The sequence below is a fragment of the Hyalella azteca genome, unplaced genomic scaffold (assembly GCF_000764305.2).
Source record: "Hyalella azteca isolate HAZT.00-mixed unplaced genomic scaffold, Hazt_2.0.2 contig4758, whole genome shotgun sequence".
Lineage (NCBI taxonomy): Eukaryota > Metazoa > Arthropoda > Malacostraca > Amphipoda > Hyalellidae > Hyalella > Hyalella azteca.
In genome coordinates this window covers 3185-26840 of record NW_025934969.1, presented here as the reverse complement: position 1 = coordinate 26840, position 23656 = coordinate 3185, and the positions used below count along the sequence as shown (strand labels likewise).

Below are 23656 nucleotides of genomic sequence, written 5' to 3'. Positions count from 1 at the left end.
ACAAAAGCTCAAATCAACAAAAAATCTCTCATAGCCCCCACTGAGGAGTACCTAACTCAAACATTACCGGTGTGCCCAAAATTTACATTTAAAGAGCAATACCACAAACCTGACCTACATACAAGCAGGTGAATTTCATCTTCAACCCACAATTACAGTAATTATAGCGGCAGATCACATCATTGCTACCAACAAGTTTATCACTCGACAGGCCCTTCTGCCAACGCTCATTTATACACGAAAACATAAACATTATATTACCAACTGTATTAAATGTAAAATTGATGCACAATACTATCCCATATTATCCCATTTGAATCTTATGTAATAAGAAAAATAATGAGGAGACAGACCTGACTACTTAGCATCAAGACTCCTTGATTTCTTGATGTGGAAGGTGTATGGATTGGGTGACTTATTCATATTTGATTGTGGCTTTGTTACTAAACTCAATATGGAACCCTTTCACTAAATAATCGTCCTGAATCTGAATGCATTCAATAGGTATATTTTTCAGCTGAACATACACTAATAAACTGAATTTAACCAAAACCCCTCAACTTGGTTTAGATTAGATTGTAAGCAGACATAGTAGCACAACTTTTCCTAAGCCAATACATGTTTAGATTTCAAGTGCTTATTGAGATACCGTTTATTACTTGCAACATAATCACAGAACTCACATGGGAATCCATTCCCTAAGCCATGTTTAGAAAACATGTGCACATCAAGAACATATTTTCTACAGTTGCTATAATCACACAGCCTGCATTTGAATCCTTTACCTAAACCATGTTTAGAAACCATGTGAATATTCAAAGAATATTTTCGAGCAGTAGAATAATCACATAACTTGCATTTTAACCCCTCCCCCAAACCATGTTTAGAAAAAAGGTGCTTATTAAAAAGATATTTACTACGAGTGGCATAGTCACATAATTCACATTTTAATCCTTCCCCTAAACCATGTTTGGAAAACAGGTGATGTTGGAGAGTTTCCTTTTTAGCTGCAACATAGTCACATAGGTCACATTCCACACCGTTCCCTATGCAATGTATAGAGAGCATATGCATTCTGAGATAGCATTTTCTGCCAGCAACATAGTCACACAACTTGCATTCGAATCCTTTCCCCAAACCATGTTTATAAACCAGGTGACTATTGAGATTGTCTTTTGTATTAGTAACATAATCGCATAACTTGCAATTTAATACAGGTCGAAAATCTTGTTTGGTGATTTGGTGGGCATCAAAAGGAACATTTGGATGTAACGAATTAGTGGAAGAGGGAACCTTGGGCAATTTCTTTGCTAATCTTGCATTGTCATTGTTGGCCAAGTTGGATGACTTAAACTCAGCCACAGGCTGATCAGAAAGAACTTCTTGGACTAAAGCTGCTCCATTGGGTACTGGAGAAATATGTTCCTCAGTGGCAGACATCTTTTCTTTCTTGTTTTCAGGAAAAACTGGCATCACATCCTGACCAATGGTGGCCGGGGCACCGCATGGAATGGCATCCTGAAGATGGAAAGCAGATTCATGTGATTCTTTCATATCATGCAATGAACAAAAATTAACTTATCATTTAAATATTTTATCCCATTCAAAGGTTGCGTAATAATGTATAAATAATGAAGAGACAGACCTAAATTAGAAGAGTATTGAACTTTTATCAGTGTAGGTAAATCCACAAAAAATGCAGCAAGTTATGCAATAGGCATTTTCATATCAATGTGCATTCATGTCCATTTTAGATCAAAAAGAAACTCAAATTTCACATCTCAGAAGAACAAATATCTCAAAAAAAACAAGAAATCAAGGCGGATTGCATATAGCCTTGGGAATGGCGTATTGCCATAGAAGTTCATGTTCATTTCAAATGTTCAATAGAATATTTTGGACAACCTTGGATTCCACAGGTAAATATTATATCTTGAAATGAATTTTGGATACAAAAACATAAAAATTGAGGATAATAAGCGATCAAAATGTTACAAATGTTATAAATGACAGTTGAGAAGCAAGTTGTTCACAGCAAGGCCACGGCAGCCACATGATCAGTTCGCATTAACATTTTAATTTCTTAACAATTTATTTGAACTTAAATTTGTTAAAAATATCACCTCATATTCTTCACTGCAAAGTGGTTCATCCTTCACAGTTATGTCCTCTCTCTCATCTTCAGGCTCCTCTTTGATGTAAACTGTCATGATGGAGGGTAGGGATGAGCTGCTGCCCTCCATTGCTGGATGGAATACATAGAGAAATTATTATTAGCATGATAATACTTGCATGGGAAGACTATACGTAAGCATTATAATGGAGTAAAAATATCTTCAAGAGATTTAGTTTAACAATTGTACACAAAGTAATTTAATCAGAAATGCTGATAAGTATAACAATATCCCAATTGACAAATAAAATAGACTCACAAGCACTAGTTGTGAAGCATACCTTCAGGCTCGAGTTTGCACACGTCAGTTGCTGCTTGAATGAGGCTCTGCTCAGGGCACCAGCCACTCCTGACTGCAGCATCTGAGAGCTGGTGCAGAACAACTTTGCACTATTTTGTACTGTACGCCATGAGATTAATGTGGGGGTATATGTTTGAGGTTTCCTGAGACACCCTGGAAGTAATAAAATATCCAGCAATAACCAACTTAAACCAAGTAGGAAGAGTATCTGTAAGCAATGCAAAATTAAATAAGTTGCAGTGAATAAACTGTTTCCTAAAATTCAACTGTCAATGACATATAACTTGCCATTAAGCAAATGCTGTAACATGGTGGAAATTGAGGTTTGGAGGTACCTTTAGGTCTTACTAGATCTGTCATAGTTCATACCAATAATTGTGTATGACAAACAGCACTGCTTTACACACTAGTATTGCATTTGTAATTTTGTTACATATAGTATGACACCAGCACTTTCATTCTTGCACAGAGGTAAGCACAACTCAAAACAATGAGTTTTTCACTAAATTGCTAGTGGTGTCATTTTACTCCCAAACAAATTAGTGTTCCACAAGTAGGACGATTTAGTTCTCAGCTATGCTCACCCAAACCTGAACAACAAAAACATGGATATTCCTTGTAAGCCAGCAATTCATGTCTGGAAATTTAACCCTGATGGAATGCAAATCGGAAATCAATTGTTTTAAATTAATTTTCAGATCAAAAAACAATAAAGTTTACAAACTATAATTTACTTTCTGTTGACTACTGATGTACTTTTATTCCAGATTGCCAGAGCTGGAAGTTGAAATGAATAAGTTTATGCCTGTTGTCTGGTGTCTGCCAATACACTGGAATGATTCTAAACAGTAAACAATTCATCTTTGTTTTTATAATATTCCAATAAATGAGCTAGATAATGATGATGTTTTTCCCCGAGGAACTACAAGTACAATTTGCTAAAAACTTATAAATTCCAAGAAAATTTGCCTTCATATTTGTCTTATGCAAATGTAATTAATTCCTTTATGTAGAACTATTATGTTTGGAAGAGCAATTTTGCTAAAATGTTAATACTAGCTTCTGACCTTCAACAGCTGGGCCTTGAGTAGAAAATTCTTTATAAGGCTGCTATGATGAACATACCATAAAAAAGTTTGGTGCGTAGTGAAATTTTTTTGCCATTAATTTCATTGATTGAACAAATAGATGAATTAATTGGTACCTACCTAATGGAAAATATTTTGCAGGAACAGACCATGTTAGTACCACATCACAAGTAAAAATTTGGTGTCATGACTCATGATGAATGATAACTTGTCATGATGTTTGATGATGTTTGAATGATGGCATGCAGATGAATGATAAATTGTCATGATGATTATGTCTCTTTTCAGGTGTCATAAAATACCCCAATCAGGGGCATTCAGGCATTGTCACACCTGGACATGGCAATTTTAAATCTTCTTTTCAAGTTTGCTTGGTCATCTCTGATTTCTATCATTTCAAGTGCAGTCAACTTACCAGTGCTTTAGCTTCACAAAGTCCCCATTTGGCCGGTATTTGTGATAAAGGTGATTACGGTCTTGATCACAAGGTGCTGTTCCAGTTTTGTGAGGTCACTTCCTCCCAGCAAGGTTTGCACCATCAGTCTGCATGCCAATATTCCGCAAAGTCCTTCTCATAAGTTGACGAGCATTATTATATTGGGTGCATTCAAGTAGAAAGTGGTCAATGGTTTCATCAACATTGCAAGTGTTGCACAGTCAAGAGTCAATAATTGAAAGTCAGTGCCGGTAGGCATTTACCCCAGCACGTCCAAAATGAAGGCGGGCCAACACACGATGCTATACGAGTTTACAAGATTTTGCATGCAGCCATGGTACCGCTGCAGGCTTCTATGGACCAGCAAGAGTGTCTTCCTTTTCCAACCTCATTAACATTTTGTATCCAGTCTCTTTCCCAGACTGGTCGCGGAGGTAGCGGAGAGACAAAGACTGGTGGCGGAGGCAGCAGAGAGCATCAGAATACTCAGCAGCATGATATATGCTATATGATCTAGTTTATGTCCCAACTTTGCTGCTTGATCCACCAACTAATTCCCATGTATCCCAGCATGGGCTTTTAGCCTTTTACCCATTGTAATACCAGTTATCTTTCATGGTTGAGGGTCCAAATAAGTCTATGGATTTGCAGCACCAGTATCAGTAAGAAGCACTTTATAATACCACTGCGTGGTGAGCGCAGAAGCAAGCATGGAAAACATCTACATTTAGGGCCACGACTAAAGCTTTCCGGCCATTTCCAGAGCTTTCAGATTTCCGCCAGATGAATTACTTCCTATCTAATTATTAATGATATTGCACGATCAGGCCACAAGATTCCAAATGTTTTGAAAATTTGTCACATTGGAGCTGCCAGATTTCAGAAACAAGTAGGAAAATTCCAATCCTGTGCAGAAGGAGCAGCACCAATCAAGGGTCAGTACATGTGACCCAGTTGGGGTTGTTAGACTGCTGAGTGATGACAATTGACAAGTGAACGATACAGGGCTGTCAGCTTTGTCATTGGAACACTATAATTGGAGTGGAGGCACCAAGAACGGGACTGGAAAAGTCATATTTTTCCTGAGATATTGCGGCTCTAATATCATATAATTTCAGTGGGGATGAAATCTTGTGACTCAAATTTCATAAAATTTTGTCTGGTTGAAAAAATCAGGGATCACACTTAGTAAACATGTAATTTCATAAAATTTTCAACTTCTGCAATCCACATTGTTTTACAGTTCCCACCAAAATATCCTGCAGAATGTAATCATTGTAATGTAAACAAGTCAACCTAAATGTTTCGTTCAAGATTGTGCATAGTTGCGGTCACATCAAAGCAGTCAGACTGCATTAACACATGTTCAGCTGACAGTAAAGACAAATGTTATTGTTGCCGTTTGACTGTTTTAGGGTAAAATTAGAGATTAGGGATAAGACGTGCATGGACATTGTAAATAAATTTGCACCTCATATATGGCTTTTCATGGCCAAGATATGGAAATCACAGTAACAAAAATGGAATCATGGCTGGCAAATCTATTGAACCATGACTCAAAAAACACAGTCACGGCTTGACAAGTACCGGTAGATATGCCATGCCTGATAGTGCTAAACGTGGCATATTGCTAAATGTGGATTTTTTAGAATTAGTTCATTTTTAATTTTCTCATTTACTCAGAAACAAATGTCTTATGTATTTGATGCAGGTATCCATGATACTTTGCTTGTCTACTCAAGTTAAACTTGAATGAGAGTCTAAAAACACTCTGATTTGCCAGTTTGCCACTATCCCACCAATGGATCCTTTGCATTATCATATATATACTCATGGTATTGGTAAAGCCAGCTATTCCAAATCATATAGGTATGTGCACAAAAAAAAGTTTCCTTTGATCATAATGAAAATTACACCACTGAAAAGAGAAAAATTTTAGAAAATAAGCGTAGTAGGTCAAAAAGTGAATAAGCTATGAATTTTTTTCTTTTTCAATTTCACCCCAAAAATGGACCAACTTCTGTCACTTTTTTCAGAAAAACTACCATTTGTAGGCTTCCTCTGAGCCAATTTCAAAGATTCATGCACCATTAGAAAGCACTTGTTGTAGACTATCTATTCTAATTAGAATAAAACATTTTGGTTGAGACTTTGACTGTGGGTGGGTGGGGGAAATGGGTGCAAGTGCAACAGATATCTATATGAATGCTATAACTAGACTTACAGGCAGAATTGGATGGAATAAATTTCAGTTTCATGGTTTTGGCACCATAATTTTGCTTAAAAAATATGAAATTGAATACAATATACAAATAAAATTTACCAGTAGTAATAATAATATTATTAATTTTTATTAACATTATTTGTTAACTAATTCTAATAAATATTAGTGAAAATTTGATATTAATAATATTGTTTTTAAAAATTGCTCATCATGTCACATTTCACCTCACGTCACGTCTCATCTCATGTCTTGTTCCATGTCTCATCTCATGTCTGTCTTGTCTCATGCCTCATCTCATGTCTGTCTCCTCTCATCTCATGCCTTGTCTCCTCTTGTGTCTAGTCTGGTCTCATGACTCGTCTCATCTCCTGTCTCATCTCAGGTCTTGTCTTACGTCTCATCTCATGTCTCATCCCATGTCTCAGTCTCATGTCTTGTCTCATGTCTCCTCTCATGTCTCATCTCATGTCCCCTCTCAAAAAAGGCTCTCATGTCTTGTCTCATGTCTCATCTCATCTCATGTCTCAGTCTTGGCAGCAGTCCAGGACCAGCATTCCTCACTTGGTCACGTAACTGAACTGAACATAAACTGCATGACTACAATGCATTTCTGAAATGGTAGAATAACTGTTGGAATAGCTGCAAAGCTGTGAAATTTCAAGAGCATGCTCTAAAAACTGTGATCTTGATTTCAAATTATCATTCATTAATTTCAAAATACAATATCAATGTTTATTTAGAGCACAAATGTTACCCCTTGCACATCCCAGGCTATTCCCAGGTACTTGATAGATATTTCTAAAAAAAAAGATGGTGTTCTCTTAGTTCAAGTTTTTTTAGTTCATTTCCAAACACAAGTCATTCGAATTAAGCTAACATTAGGGCAAGACTTTCAAAATTAAATACCTTACCCGCGCCAATGCGGAAAGTGGCTGTCCGCCATTTTGCCAGCATTGTTTACATTTGTGCATACTTTGTGCACATACCATACAGTCCATACCTTTGTGCACATGAGGTGATTATTGCACAATTTTTAATACAATTGGTATTCAAAATTTGTCATGTTACAGCCACATACACGGTAATACACCGTATACATAGCAGTATAAAACAAATAAAAAACTTTTAAAAACCCCATTTTTTTAATGGACCAAAATGAAAAATATTAACTCCTACATAGCATTAAAGTTATGTAGAATGTTATGTAATATTATGTAAGAGTTAATGTTTATCTTTTTTGTCCATTAAGAAAACATGGTTTTTAAAAGTTTTTTATTTGTTTTATTTCATTGTTTTTAGTTTTGTAACCACCAGAAAAATATGGTTTTAAAAAAATTGTTTTTATATTTATTCATTCTCTACATTTTTGTTCAGTAATTTTAGCAATTCAAATCATTTTCCAGGGTTGGCAACTTATGATGGCAAGTCTGGATGTTTGATGAAAAAACTCAATCCCCAACCATAAATTTTTAGGGTTTTTTAAATTTTTTTTATTTGAAAAAATGTAATTTTTTTTAATTATTACTTATGATGAAATCTTGAATTGTTTGGCATCATAAGCATGCATGTCAAATTCCAAGTTTCTAGGATCTTCAGAAATGCTACATTGAAAAATCAATTTTGTTAATAATCGAAAATAAAATGAGAAATTCATTGTAGGTATAAATTAAGGTTTGAATTTTTGATGACAGAGACGAAGCGAAACTAAGAAAAACGTGGTAATAATTCAAATTATAAGAGATTTCCAAATGATTATTTGCGAGCCTAACTCTGCATAACAAAGGACGATGCACACTAGACGTTTAATCGCTGAACCCTGAACGCAAGCAACTCTCTCCGTGAAAACGATGCTGAGCGATCAAATGATTCAAAACGTGGCGATCAAATGATCCATGACATACCATGGAGAATTTAGCTTTTCCGGAATGTTGGAAACATGAGGAGTATATTAATTCTTACCTGTGCAGAACATATCGATTGCCATTTCAAAAATAGTATAAAACGGGGCTTGTGCACCAAATTGTTTGGGTTTTATCCTAATTTATTCTGATGTCACACAATCAACGCATATGTCTCTCAACCTATTGAATGCAATGAAAGCTAAGTTATGATATGGTGAAATTCATTGACAATTCACTGCAAATGATATTACTACACATTATGAAACAGATGTGGTGGTTCATCAATGGTAAATTAAACCATATAATGAGGTGATTATTACACAAATAAAAGTTTTGATTAGGCAGCAGTATTGGAGATTTACAAGATTTTGTCTACTGTGAGACTAAACAGGCAGGACAAATTAAGGTTAATAATGGGTAAACATAAACAGTCTATATTGATGGCCGTGCATTTCGTAAGCGAATCAATATGGTATCGAATATATTGAGGTTTGTGCGTATTTGTATCAGGTCCACGAGTAGAGGCTGACAAGATCTCGGTATCTTTCTTTCACCCTTTAGTAACGGCTATACGTTTTACAAACTTTTTTGGGATTTTTTTCACTGAATCACAGTGAATTAGAACTAAATAATGCATTTCTGTTGAGGTGCTTTTAGATTTCATCCCGCATCTGCGACGAAAGGTGCGCCATCGTAAATATACACAATATTCGTTTTCCCTCTAAGCAATCGTTAATATACACAATATTCGTTTTCCCTCTATTGCTCACTCGTAATATTGGCAGGGGAGACGAAACGATATGTTCAGTCGGTCGAGCTGTCCTGCCTTTCCAATGTTTCTGCAAGGCATCAAATATGGTGAACGTCTGAATCTAGGTGAACAGAGTAATGCTAGAAGTAAGGTCATGTCTATACGAGGTGCTTAAAGGTAAAGGGTTGGAAGTCGTCTGCATGAGGGAATACCTCGAAACACGTTGTCGAAATGGATCGTTACTAGGGTCGTCATTTGGATTACTTAACTAGCTCCTGGTGTAGTAGTAATGGCTGGTAAATTGAGTTATATGAACCATTACACACCCAATCCTATTTCGTACCTTGTTGCCTACTGCTCCGCAGTGGCGAGCCTGCACACAATCCAGAACTCGGCCTCGAGAATGACCATCGGGAGCCGAAAGATGATGCCAATTGAAGACCTCCACACCGTGACGGGCTTTCTCCCCATACCTACCCATCTGGACACCGCATGTGTGCAATTCTTGGCCAGTGCCCTCCGGCCCTTCCGTCCCTCCTGCCTCATCGTCTCTACTTCCCCAGTAGACCGACTAATGAAGGCTACCCTTCAGTCCAAATTCGGCCACCATGTCCCCACTTCCTAAGGAATAGCATTGAGCCTGACGGATCTTACGAGGAGGCAAGGCGAACTCTACCTCGGGAGATGTCCGCCCGCGCCACCGAGACCACTGTTATCTACAGGGTCTTGGCCACCTCACCCCTCCTGTCGCCTGCGAGGAAGATCGGCTCTCCCGCCCTCATCGCACGCCCAGCACCCCTCGGGCTACTGCAGTTCCCTGGCATCCTACATCTTCAGGGTCAGACGCGCACCTAGCGCCGCCTGCCCTGACTGTGGGGATCCCCTCCCGTCTCCGCAGCATCTCACCTCTCTTTTTTCTCCACAACCCTTCGCATCTCCTCACAGTGGCACAGTCTCGTGGAGGCAGCGGCTTCTCTGGCCACCCTTCCTGCCTTCGCTCACCTCCCTTTTCTGGTCACCCTCGACCGTCCACCACCTGAGCCCCCCGTGTGAACATGAGCGCCGGCACAAGCAATAACAACAATTGAGATAATGTGAAGCTTTTATTAATTAAATGAACGAGGGAATAGCTCTCCGCAAGTGCCAAAACTGAGTCAAGAACCGAAGTTGAAGATTGCAGCCTTGAGTATTTTAGGGGCGTTAGTAGGGGGAGCAAGGCGGATGGCGGCACCTGAGGTTAAGGGAGGCCTCCACCACTTAGCACGCGTGGGACAGCCCAGACATTTCTAGGTTTTGTAACTTTTACGTGACAGGGAGACATCATGAAAGATGGCTTGACATTCGTAAGGCAGCGGTAAGGGTAAGAAAGCCATTGTGTATAATAATTACCGAGTAGTGGCACGTTTATGATCAGCCTCGGAGTAGTCGCTCCAGATTTTACATTATATAACATTAGTTAGATCTAAAAGCTAAATTCAAACTAGGCCTCTGTTTAAAAATATACAATGATTCTAAAATGCGCAAATCAGAAACACCGGAACTGGAAGCTAAAACTTTGAAGTCACTGTCAGACACAGGAACATCGCACTGCTCGGCATGAGCCAGCACAGCTGAATGAGGGGGGCACGATAGTAAGTTACCAGTTCTACAACTCCTGCCCTTATGTTCTGCGACCCTAGAATAAAGATTGCGAGACGTCGTTCCGGCGTACGCAGATGCACATCGTGCACAACTATATTCATAAACTAGGGACGCTCGCATATGCATAGGGAGAGTATCTTTGTACCTAAAAAAAGAACCGATTTTAAAATGGTTGACCAATATAACACGTAGGTTAACATTTGCAAAATACTTAGAAAACAGAAGCCCCCCTCATTCAGCTGTGCGGGCTCACGCCGAGCAGTGCGATGTTCCAGTGTCTGACAGTGACTTCAAAGTTTTAGCTTCCAGTTCCGGTGTTTCTGATTTGCGCATCTTAGAATCATTGTATATTTTTAAACAGAGGCCTAGTTTGAATTTAGCCTTTAGCTCTTACCCGCTTGAAATTGTAAATAGATAGGTTTTACAGCTTAGGTTTTTTATTGCAATCATGACTGTACTAATTACTGATTTATCTGTGTTCTAGAATTTTCGAACTGACGATGGAGCTGGACTCCGAAACGTTTTCTTTAAAGATACTATGAATTTTTGTGGAGTTTTCTTTGCTTTTAAGTTCCTAGTGAATTTGCGATTAAAGCAAACGAGTGACATTATTAGTTAGATATTCTACATTTCATCACTAAGGTTGGCTACGCTGATTGTTAAGGGTTGGCACATAAATAATGCGAATAGATGAAGACGCTTAGATACAAAATTACTTATCACTAAGAGGTTAATCGAGGCTGGAGAAGGGAAGAGTGGCACCGATGCTCACATGTCAACACGAAGCAGACTGAGGCTTGGGCGAGTATAGCGCGCCGAGCGAGGCTTGCATCCCCAGAAGAAAACGAAGTCTGTTTTTGAGGTGGACTATCTTATAGTATTTGTGGAGATAAGAGTAATGTAGTATTGTGGTTACATCGCTGAAGAAATAGGCCCATGGAAATATCTGCTGGACTTTTATCAGGTCCGTAAGGGGCTTAGCATTTCAGGACTGCAAGGTGTAAGCTGATCTGACGAACACCCTAGAACGATGTCTCACATTATATAGACGCTTCACACTCGCGCACAGTGACTACTACTTCACTTCCATATCCTCGTCACGTGTTTCAGGTCTAAAAACACATAAACACAAATGCACTTAAGATTTAAGACGCAAAAAGCTCAAAAAGTGAAGAGAATTCTTCTTATTTAATAGCATTTCCTCTCTACAGTAATACTTAATGCTTTTACATTGCTTAAAACATGCAATGATTTTGACATTCAATGATATGTTTACAATGATTTGCCAGATTTTTGAATATTCAACACTTGTATCTCCATAAAAAATAAGCCATAGAGCCTTGAATTGAAAAATAAAGGAATTTATTCAATGTTTCAAAGTAAATCAACACTTAGCACTCTGGATGATTTAGATACGAACTAGGGAAATTCAAGTGATGTTTCTAAGTAACTTTTTAAGTCAAAAAGTGATATGTTTAAGCTACATGAGTCTGTATACGCACGGACTCAGGCACCGCGCCCGTGGGGGTCCCAGACCCCGCGCACATGGGGGTCCCAGACCCCGCGCACATGGGGGTCCCAGACCCCGCGCACGTGAAGGTCCCAGACCCCGCGCACGTGGGGGTCCCAGGCTGCGCACGGGGGGGTCCCAGACCCCGCGCACGTGGGGGTCCTGGACCCCGCGCCCGTGGGGGTCCCAGACCCCGCGCACATGGGGGTCCCAGGCACCGCGCACATGGGGGTCCCAGATAAATTCATCATAAGAAATTGCAGGCAAATTCATGACACGGTCAATTCTGCAGTCAGTTCTCCAGTTAAGTTAAAGAACAAGAACAAATTAATCTGCACCTAATGAAACAGGTAGAAAATGAGCAGCTTTAAATACAAAATAACACAGTAATAAACACATTGCATTAGCATTTTATTCTTTACTTGACAAAATATGGTTACAATATTACTATATTTTAAGCATTATTTACTGAACAAATCTAATTAGGTAAATATTCTTGGAGACTAAGATAATTTATCCTAATATTGTTTGAAGTTTAATCCTATTACAATAGTAATAGTTAAATGAGGCAGATTGTGCTAAATTTTAAGAATTGAGATAATTAATTTTGCGACTATTGAGCATTCATATTTGGAAGAGGGTTGCTACAGGCGCTGCAGATCTAACCGGAGAATACATAAAACAAAATAAGGTTGCATCAAAAAATAAATTGTAGAAGATGTACCAATGAAGAGCAGGCCATTTGTAGACAATACCACTCACACAAAGAAATAATGGGGTCTAGGTAAGTTGGACCAATGAAGAGCAGGCCATTTGTATAGACAATACCACCCACACAAAGAAATAATGGGGTCTAGGTAAGTTGGAATGTCCTCATATTGACTTTATGGTGGTTGTTGTAAAATGTAAAAGTTCATAGAAACTATGATGTTCAGAAGGCAATCAATGTGACTTTATGGCGGTTGTTGTAAAATGTAAAAGTTCATATAAAAAGACCGCATTGCTCAAGGAAGAACAGCACAGAGCTAATGAGCAGTCAAATTGTCATTCGAGTTTCCTGCTCAAGTTTGTTGGAGTTCACCAATCCACAGCATGTATACTAAATGGTAAATTAAGTGCTGCCTTCAAGCACTTGCTATTAATGTAAAAGGGTTAAAGGTATTGAAAATCTTTTTCAGGAAAATAATAAATGCAGTAAATAGACCTTCAAGAGATTTTAGTGCATTCCACAACTCTTTCAAACTGTGGCTCATGCCATTTCTGTTATTATTGGAGACAACAAAAGCTCAAATCAACAAAAAATCTCTCATAGCCCCCACTGAGGAGTACCTAACTCAAACATTACCGGTGTGCCCAAAATTTACATTTAAAGATATTTAAAGAGCAATACCACAAACCTGACCTACATACAAGCAGGTGAATTTCATCTTCAACCCACAATTACAGTAATTATAGCGGCAGATCACATCGTTGCTACCGACAAGTTTATCACTCGACAGGCCCTTCTGCCAACGCTAATTTATACACGAAAACATAAACATTATATTACCAACTGTATTAAATGTAAAATTGATGCACAATACTATCCCACATTATCCCATTTGAAGCTTATGTAATAAGAAAAAAATAATGAGGAGTATCAAGAAGCATCAAGATCTCCTTGATTTCTTGATGTGGAAGGTGCATAGATTGGGAGACTCATTCAACTTTGTGGCTGTAATGAAGCTGGTTTGCTTCCTTGGGTTCATTTTTAGTGTGAGGTTCTTTTCTTAAAACATGCCTATCAACCAACAAGGGTTTATTCAAACAGGACTAAACAAAACAGTTAACAGAGTAATACTAAGGAATGCAATCAAAGGAAAGCTAATGTAAACACTTGACATTATAGATACAAAATACGGTTAGCAGCTCGACCGTCTCAACATGAGATCAGGACTCCTCCTTGATCCGAGATCACCCCAGACGGGATCATCAAACTGGACCTTCAATCAGGTCTAAGGCCCGCTCTCCAGAAGTACACTGACTCCAGCTCAGCAAACCTACACGTGAAATAAATAATATTTCAAGCCTGACCAGTTTTGTTTGTTAAATACGAAATGACAATCACAGTTGAATTGATTCCTAATTTATGCACAATTATAATCAATCATTTAATTCACTGCTATCTTTGCAGTATAAATTAGTAGTGTAACTCACCAATAAAGGCAGTGCTTGTCAGCTATGCTAAAGTCACCAAAAATGCACTACAGCAGTTGACAATGCCGATATAGGGGTTGCTCAGTGTAGAACTACTGGCTTCCAACTGACATGTCGCGGTCGATCCCTACGGTTTTCGCCTTCCATTCAGTGCCTTCTAGATCTTATTTTACATCCTTACAGTGACATTGTAACTAAACTCAATATGGAATCCTTTTACTAAATAATTGTCCTAAATCTGAACGCATTTGATATATTTTTAAGCTGAACATTCACAAACCAATTGAATTTTACCAAAAGCCCTCAACAAAGTTTAGATTAGATTGCTAGCAGACATAGTAGCACAACTTTTACTAAGAGATCTTTCCTAAGCCAAAACATGTTTAGATTTCAGGTGCTTTTTGAGATACCTTTTCTCACCAACGACATAATCACAGAACTGACATCTGAAGCCGTTCCCTAAACCGTGTTTAGAAAACATGTGCATATCAAGAACATATTTTCTACAGTTGCTATAATCACACAACTTGCATTTGAATCCTTTACCTAAACCATGTTTAGAAACCATGTGAATATTCAAAGAATATTTTTCAAGAGTAGAATAATCACATAACTTGCATTTTAACCCCTCCCCCAAACCATGCTTTGAAAAATTGTGCACACTGAGATGAGATTTGTTAATAGTAACATAATCACACAACTTACAATTGATTCCCATACCCAAACCATGTTTAGAAAAAAGGTGCTTACTAAGAAGATATTTTCTACGAGTGGCATAGTCACATAATTCACATTTTAATCCTTCCCCTAAACCATGTTTGGAAAACAGGTGATGTTTGAGAGCTTCCTTTCTAGCCGCAACATAGTCGCATAGGTCACATTCCACACCTTCTCCTATGCAATGTATAGAGAACATATGCATTCTGAGATAGCATTTTCTCCCAGCAACATAATCACACAACTTGCATTTCAAGTCTTTCCTCAAACCATGTTTATTAAACAGATGAACTTCAAGATAATGTCTACTGGCCGCGGCATAGTCACACAACTTGCATTCGAATCCTTTCCCCAAACCATGTTTAGAAACCAGGTGACTATTGAGATTGTCTTTTGTATTAGTAACATAGTCGCATAACTTGCAGTTTAATACAGGTCGAAAATCTTGTTTGGTGATTTGGTGGGCTTCAAAAGGAACATTTGGATGTAATGAATCAGTGGACAAGGGAACCTTGGGCAGTTTCTTTGCTTGTCTTGTATGGTCATTGTCGGCCAAGTTGGATGACTTGGGCTCAGCCACAGGCTGACCAGAAAGAACTTCTTGGAATAAAGCTGCTTCATTGGGTACTGGAGAAATATGTTTCTCAGTAACAGACATCTTTTCTTCCTTGTTTCGAGGAAAAACTGGCATCACATACTGACCAATGGTGGCCGGAGCATCGCACGGCATGGCACCCTGAAGATGGAAAGCAGACTCATGTGATTCTTTCATATCATGTAGTGTACAAAAATTAACTTAGCACTTAAATGTACGGTATTGTAGATTAATACAATCTTCATTGCCTTCATCAAACTTTTCTTGGTAAAAACTTTAATTTTTATCAATTGTATTAGAATAATTTCAATGAAAGGGAAATCATCTAGGCAATTGAAATGGAAATGATATGAAAATATAGGTCTCATTACTCAAGATTAAACTTGTATCAAAGTAAATCTACAAAAAAATTCCCAAGTCATGCATTAGACAACATTTCAATATTAGTGTTCATTCATGTTCATTTTAGATCAGAATGTGACACTAATTTCACATCTCACAAGAACATATGCCCTGCAAGAACAAAAGACACGAGAAATGAACAACATTGCTACCTGCATTGCTTGATGGGGGCATATTGCCGCAGAAGTTCATGTTCATTTAATACCTTCAATAGAATATTTGGGACAACCTTGGATTCAACAGCCAGACATTTTATCTTAAAATGAATTTTGGATACGGAAACAAAAAAAAATTGAGGATAGTTAGTGATGAAAATGTTACAACTGTAATAAACATAACAGCTGATGAGAGTTGAGGTGCAAGTTGTTCACAGCAAAGCCACTGCAGCCACATGATCAGTTCGCATTAACACTTCAATTCCTTAACAATTTATTTGAACTCAATCATGTTAAAAATATCACCTCATATTCTTCACTGCAAAGTGGTTCATCCTTCACAGTTATGTCCTCTCCCTCATCTTCAGGCTCCTCTTTGATGTAAACTGTCATGATGGAGGGTAAGGATGAGCTGCTGCCCTCCATTACTGTATGTAATATACAGCATTTATTATTAGCATGATGATACTTGCAGCTAAGAATATCAACATAATAATGGGCTCAAGCCATCTCTACTGCCTCCTCAACTCATTAGCAGGCAATTTACTCATATATGCTCACTTGAAATTGCCTCCCAAAAGGTCCCACCACAGCCTCCAGTTTGTGGCAATGTCAGGCTGAATCTATGTTGAAACAATGCACTTCGGGACATTGAAATTCAATTGATCATTAGTTCAGAATGAAAAGAGAATCAACATCGTTTTTTCAATGTTGCATAAATACGGTGCCTGAATACAGAGACATTCATGATGGAACATGTTAACCTGACACATAACTTATATTAGTGCGCTTTTTATGCCAGAATTCAACTAGATTTCAACATTGAAACAATATCGAAATGTATGACATTGAAAAATGATGTTGATTAACTTTTATTCTGGCTTAACATTTGACATTATTTCAACATTCAGAGTATGCTGATTCAACATTGATTCAACCTGACATTGCCTGATGGGTCATCACCAATTATCTGCCCATCATTCCATTCCATTTATAGCATCAACTAAGCCCAAGAATTAAAATATGTGCATTTAAATGAACATTTACACTTGGACAAGGAGGTTGATGATTTTTTTAACATTTTCAAAAGATGGAAATAGTAATAAGGTATCTATTCAATAAATTAAGTAACTTGATCAAATTGAATTAAATTAAGGCCAAATAGTTACTCTATACATTTGAATGATTTAATATATAGGTATTACATAAAATTTTTTTAGCATATATAAACCTTATTAAATAAATTATTCAACAGCAATTTACCATTTCAATATGCAATATTTGTAGAAATTCATAGGAGTATATGTTTAATATGATTTAATAAATTCTCTAACTGGCTCTATCAATTAGAATCTTTTCATATTTTCATGCCTGCCCACAAAAAATTAATGATATGAATGTAAGTATCCTTAGAATGTGTAGGAAAAACATTGGCAGTTTCAAGTTGTCATCTCCAACTTACTTTCCAAACTGCCAAAGGATTTGGTTCAACAATGATATGATCAATAAAATCATGAATGTCAATGAAGTAAAACATCTTCCAAATTGACAAATAAAATAGACTTGCAAGCACTAGTTGTGAAGCATACCTTCAGGCTCGAGTTTGCACACGTCAGTTGATGCTTGAATGAGGCTCTGCTCAGGGCACCAGCCACTCCTGACTGCAGCATCTGAGAGCTGGTGCAGAACAACTCTGCACTCTTTTATACTGTACGCCATGAGATTAATGTGGGGTATATATGGTGAGTTCAGGTTTTCCTGAGACACACTCTAAGTAGTAATATTCTTCAATGACCAAGCAAGACAAGTATCTGGAAATAATTTTAAATTAAATCAAAACGAGTGGCAACCCATTGTTTAACTAACTAAATAAATTAAACTACAAGTCTTGGTAGCAGCATATTTTATAGAAAGTGACTTGTAGTTCCTTAAACTTATATGGCAATTATGGCTTTGATGATGGATGATAAAACAAAAGATGGTTGAAAAGTTATAGGTTAGTGGATTCCTTTCCATGTGTGGCATGTTAGCAAATTTTTACTTCAACAGTATATTTGTAGCTTCATTTGAAAATGCACTGTTGAACAACAGCAATACTGTAATCAACACATTGACTCTAATTGCTCCTAGTATCAGAAAAATATAAAGTACTGTAAAATAGGGTAGTAAGGGATGGGCAGGGTAAATCGGGACAGTTGTCCCACATTTGGTAGAAATGTTGTAGCAGCTAAACCAATCTAATAATGAAAAACTAAAAATAGTGGTGCAAAGTTTAACATTTTTACTATCTATGTAGAATAAAGCAAGTTAAAAAATCATACATTTACTACCTCTTAAAATTCCCTGAAAAAAGTGTGAAAAAAGAGATTTTAGAAATGTTCCTCTGCTTAGGTCTGTAGCAAAAAAATATTTGCCATATCAAAAATTGCGCTGTATTGATGGAATTTGTGCATCTCATTCCAAAAAAATTCCCTCGGTGTAATAAGGGACACTCCTACAAACTCATTCACAGTAGAACCTTAATTAGTGAAGGCTCCAGTTAACAAAAATCAATTCAAAACAAAAAATTTTGATTACATTTACCTAGCTGGCAAAAAATTTCAATTAACAAAAAATTAATGCATCATCAGTCATCAAAAAATTGTGCATAAAATAACATAGATAGATATGTGCATTGGGCAACATAAAATGAAAAGTAATTAACCTAAACTATGATTTATTTCACCAAAAAATATGATGGTTGTCACTAGAGTATTCCTTCGGTTTCAGGTATGTTTTTTACAATCTTTTTTGTTAAAGTGAATTCTCTCGACTCAATTAAAATGGTGCGAAATTACAAGTTGTTCTGTAAGCTTACAGATACAGAAGAAATGCTATACAGCCGCTGATATGAAGCTTGCAGTGGACAAGGTCATTGTAAATGCTCAATGGCATGTTCATGGATCCGGCAATATCATGTCAATAATATAGTAAAGTATGGATAATATTATATCAATAAAGGAAAAACAAGTAAAAATCAAAGAAAATATCATTTATTCTACATCTACAATAATATTCTACATCATCTACAAAGGAAGAGGAAGACTTTAGAGTGCTGTTAGTAATGGATGAGTAAACTATGCATGCACTTGCAGCATGCTTTAAAATATTTAAAAATAAGTTTTATTTTACTTCTCCCAAATTACCCCGTTCCCAGGGTAATTTGGGATGCTTTTATTTTGTGTCTGGCGCTTTACAAATAGCATGTGGAATTTTTTTGGAGATGCCATAAGATAGCCATCACAAAGTTTCACAAAGACCTTAAAAATGAGCCCAAACTTGATTATAAAATGTTTCATGGTAAAAACTAAAAAGTTACTAACAAAAAAAACTCTCAAAATCGTCCCTTATTAGTTATTACCCTGTTTGCAATAATAAAATTTTGGTAGATGTATCATGTATCATGTATGTACATAATGCACATAGTACTTACATACTTACATAGATAAGATACCTTCAACACAAAAAAATTTAAGCCAGAAAATCACTCTGATAGCAATCTCAGTTCAGACAAATCTAGTAATTTGGAAATAAATAGTTTGGGTCCAATTTTAGAGAAGATAGATATATATCCTTTGTCAGTCCGTGAATGTTGAACACCCCAGGCCTCCCCCCCCCCCAAGCTGCAAGATTTTAATAATACATGGGACTTTTTTACGGAGGACAAAATAAGTCATGAGTAGGGCAAAAATGTCTATGAATTTGGTCAATGTTACACAATCCTAAAATCCTTTAGCCTTTTCCTAGTCTCTTCTGTGAAAAATTTGAAAAATGGCCTATTTTGACCCATTAATTTTATGAATCTGCCATAAAATGATTTTTTCTATCCACAGTTTTATTGTAGTTTTGCCTGATATTTTAAATTGGAGTGCAATAAAATTGCTCTTTTATGTCAAATTGCTGCCTATGGCTCTAAGCCACTAGAGTATAGACTCTAGACACTTGAATTTAGTCTCAACTTCATAGGCTAAACTACTCTACTCAGTAGCATGCTTGCTTGACTTGCACACACCACACAGGGACAGGAGGAGATATGAAAGTAATGGTGGCATAGTGGCAAAGCAGAAAATTTTTTTAGACTCTCCCTCAAGTTCATTTTTGAGTCCTATAAGTACATAGATCAGTAAAGTATCATGGTCATGGATACCAGCATTATCATACATAAGAAGTTGGTTTAAATCTTGAGTAAATGAGGAAATTAAAAATGAACTGATTCTAAAAATTTACGGCCGGACTCGCGGCTGGTCTCACGGCCTTTTCCCAAATTCAACGGTCAATGAATATCTCCCAAACTAATGAACGTAACTCCATATAACTTGGTACACGTTTTCATTTGGACCTGACGGTGATATTTAGCTTGTGAAAATTGTTTGAATTTTGCCTTCATTTGTGTTGTACGGCTATACGGGCCTAAATTCGCAATGATCAAGGAATTTCTTTCAAGCTACTGAACATATTTGAACGAAATTTTGATTATACATTTCTAACTACTGAACGGTGATGTTGAGCTTGTAAAAATTTTCTCGTCTTTGCCTTCGTTTGCGAGGTTTCTTCCATTTCACCTCCATTCGTGATTTAAACAGCAATGTGTGCTTAGATTCTCAGTGATCAAGAAACTATTTCTAAACTACTAATCAAATTTGAACGAAACTTAGTAAATAATTACCGAACCTCAGCAATGGTGAATTCTGGGTGAAATTCCAGGAATGGAAGTTCACTTATAAAAAAAGCTTTCCACCCATGTGGAAAGCTTACCTTAGATACAGTGCTCTGCCATGTGACTGAGACGAGACTGACTATAAAGGAAAAGGAGGATCAAAAGAGGACAAACTGTTTCAATTGTATAGTACTGTCTGGTACCAGATTTGTTATGGACATGTTTAGTTATCTCTTGTTTGATTGATACTTTTTATTTTCCTTCTAATTAATGGATTTTTGAAAATTTTCCAGTCCCTTTGTTTGTAATGAATAATGATTAAGTTCAAGTTGAGTATTAAGTCAAGTTAGTTAAAGTATTAGGTAGTTTTAGGTTAACCAGTGTCCAGTAGTCCAGTACTGTAGTATAACTACCATATTTGGGGGTGGGACTTTTGGGCACAAGCCACACAACCACTCACAACTGGAAAGGATGACATCACAATCCCATCCACCAATCACAGCTGGAAAGGGGGTGACATTACAATTCCATCAACCAATCACAGCTGGAAAGAGATAGGATATGTATATAAAGGACTGAAAGTGGAAAGTTCCTGGCCCAACCAATCTTTCAGGTCCTGCTTTCCAATATGCTATCTGTACTGGTCAATTTAATATTCCTCTAGAATTTCACTGTCGGTGATGTTTAGCTGGTGACATATTTTTTATTTGGTCTTTGTTTGCGAGTTTTACGGCTCGCGCCTACCTCTTCCTAGCCGAGCTCTTCCCTTGAACACCTAAGCCGCTGAGATCACCGCTCTCTGAAAGCCGCTTGCTCTCAAGTCTGTAACAATTTTGAACAATCAAACAATTTGTACAATTTTTACTCAATTTGATTTCGGTTTTTTATTCCCTTTCGTCCAGCAGGCGAGTCCAATTATTCAAGGTTGACAGGAGATTAGTGGTGCATGATCTGCCTTTATGGTGCATGACCTTTCTTTAACCCTTTAGTAACGGCTATGCGTTTTACAAATTTTTTTTGGAATTTTTTTACAGAATCGCTAAATAATGCATTTCTGTTGAGGTGCTTTTAGATTTCATCCCGCATCTGCGACAAAAGGTGCGCCATCTTTAATATACACAATATTCGTTTTCCCTCTATTGCTCACTCGTAATATTGGCAGGGGAGACGAAACGATCTGTTCAGTCGGTCGAGCTGTCCTGCCTTTCCAATGTTTCTGCAAGGCATCAAATATGGTGAACGTCTGAATCTAGGTAAACAGAGTAATGCTAGAAGTAAGGTCATGTCTATACGAGGTGCTTAAAGGTTAAGGGTTGGAAGTCGTCTGCATGAGGGAATACCTCGAAACACGTTGTCGAAATGGATCGTTACTAGGGTCGTCATTTGGATTACTTAACTAGCTCCTGGTGTAGTAGTAATGGCTGGTAAATTGAGTTATATGAACCATTACACACCCAATCCTATTTAGTACCTTGTTGCCTACTGCTCCGCAGTGGCGAGCCTGCACACAATCCAGAACTCGGCCTCGAGAATGACCATCGGGAGCCAAAAGATGATGCTAATTGAAGACCTCCACACCGTGACGGGCTTTCTCTCCATACCTACCCATCTGGACACCGCATGTGTGCAATTCTTTGCCAGTGCCCTCCGGCCCTTCCATCCCTCCTTCCTCATCGTCTCTACTTCCCCAGTAGACCGACTAATGAAGGCTACCCTTCGGTCCAATTCCAAATTCGGCTACCGTGTCGCCACCTTCCTATGGAATGACATTAACCTGACGGATCTTATGAGGAGGCAAAGAGAACTCTCCCTCAAGAGATGCGAGACCACTGTTATCTACAGAGTCTTGGCCGCCTCACCCCTCCTGTCGCCTTCGAGGAGGAACGGCTCTCCCGCCCTCATCGCAGGCCCAGCACCCCTCGGGCTACTGCAGTTCCCTGGCATCCTACATCTTCAGGGTCAGACGCGCACCTAGCGCCGCCTGCCCTGACTGTGGGGATCCCCTCTCGTCTCCGCAGCATCTCACCTCTCTTTTTTTCCACAACCCTTCGCATCTCCTCACAGTGGCACAGTCTCGTGGAGGCAGTGGCTTCTCTGGCCACCCTTCCTGCCTTCGCTCACCTCCCTTTTCTGGTCACCATCGACCGTTCACCACCTGAGCCCCCCGTGTGAACATGAGCGCCAGCGAAAGCAATAACAACATTTGAGATAATGTGAAGCTGTTATTAAATGAACGAGGGAATAGCTCTCCGCGAGTGCCAAAACTGAGTCAAGAATCGAAGTTGAAGATTGCAGCCTTGAGTATTTTAGGGGCGTTAGTAGGGGAAACAAGGCGGATGGCGGTACCTGAGGTTAAGGGAGGCCTCCACCACTTAGCACGCGTGGGACAGCCCAGACATTTCTAGGTTTTGTAACTTTTACGTGACAGGGAGACATCATGAAATATGGCTTGACATTCGTAAGGCAGCGGTAAGAGTTAGAAAGCCATTGTGTATAATAACCACCGAGTAGTGGCACGTTTATGATCAGCCTCGGAGTAGTCGCTCCAGATTTTACATTATATAGAATTAGTTAGATATTCTACATTTCATCACTAAGGTTGGCTACGCTGATTGTTAAGGGTTGGCACATAAATAATGCGAATAGATGAAGACGCTTAGATACAAAATTACTTATCACTAAGAGGTTAATCGGGGCTGGAGAAGGGAAGAGTAGCACCGATGCTCACATGTCAACACGAAGCAGACTGAGGCTTGGGCGGGTATAGCGCGCCGAGCGAGGCTTGCATCCCCAGAAGAAAACGGAGTCTGTTTTTGAGGTGGACTATGGAACAGTATTTGTGGAGATAAGAGTAATGTAGTATTGTGGTT

At 38.1% G+C, this 23656-nt stretch overlaps 2 protein-coding genes across 2 annotated transcripts; both read right to left on the bottom strand.

Annotated features, from left to right (window-relative positions):
• Positions 1 to 30: 30 nt before the first annotated feature.
• On the bottom strand, positions 31 to 2687 carry LOC108674088 (RE1-silencing transcription factor-like). Its single transcript, XM_018161993.2, has 3 exons — positions 2455 to 2687; positions 2124 to 2245; positions 31 to 1518 (listed from the first exon to the last, which is right to left on the bottom strand). The coding sequence occupies exons 2-3, from the start codon at positions 2241 to 2243 to the stop codon at positions 607 to 609; spliced, it is 1032 nt and encodes a 343-aa protein (XP_018017482.2). The 5' UTR covers positions 2244 to 2245; positions 2455 to 2687; the 3' UTR covers positions 31 to 606.
• A 12283-nt stretch (positions 2688 to 14970) lies between these two features.
• On the bottom strand, positions 14971 to 17823 carry LOC108674087. The gene is made up of 4 exons (XM_047880156.1): positions 17680 to 17823; positions 16397 to 16518; positions 15450 to 15674; positions 14971 to 14985 (listed from the first exon to the last, which is right to left on the bottom strand). The coding sequence occupies exons 1-4, from the start codon at positions 17807 to 17809 to the stop codon at positions 14971 to 14973; spliced, it is 492 nt and encodes a 163-aa protein (XP_047736112.1). The 5' UTR covers positions 17810 to 17823.
• Positions 17824 to 23656: the final 5833 nt, after the last annotated feature.

Excerpts from the sequence above, each read along its gene's own strand:
- LOC108674088 (XM_018161993.2), bottom strand. The coding sequence starts at position 2,243 with ATGGAGGGCAGCAGCTCATCCCTACCCTCCATCATGACAGTTTACATC. Across the intron at positions 1,519-2,123 it reads TTTGCAGTGAAGAATATGAG|GATGCCATTCCATGCGGTGC; the intron begins GTGATATTTTTA and ends TTCCATCTTCAG.
- LOC108674087 (XM_047880156.1), bottom strand. The coding sequence starts at position 17,809 with ATGGCGTACAGTATAAAAGAGTGCAGAGTTGTTCTGCACCAGCTCTCA. Across the intron at positions 16,519-17,679 it reads GTGCAAACTCGAGCCTGAAG|TAATGGAGGGCAGCAGCTCA; the intron begins GTATGCTTCACA and ends TATTACATACAG. Across the intron at positions 15,675-16,396 it reads TTTGCAGTGAAGAATATGAG|GGTGCCATGCCGTGCGATGC; the intron begins GTGATATTTTTA and ends TTCCATCTTCAG.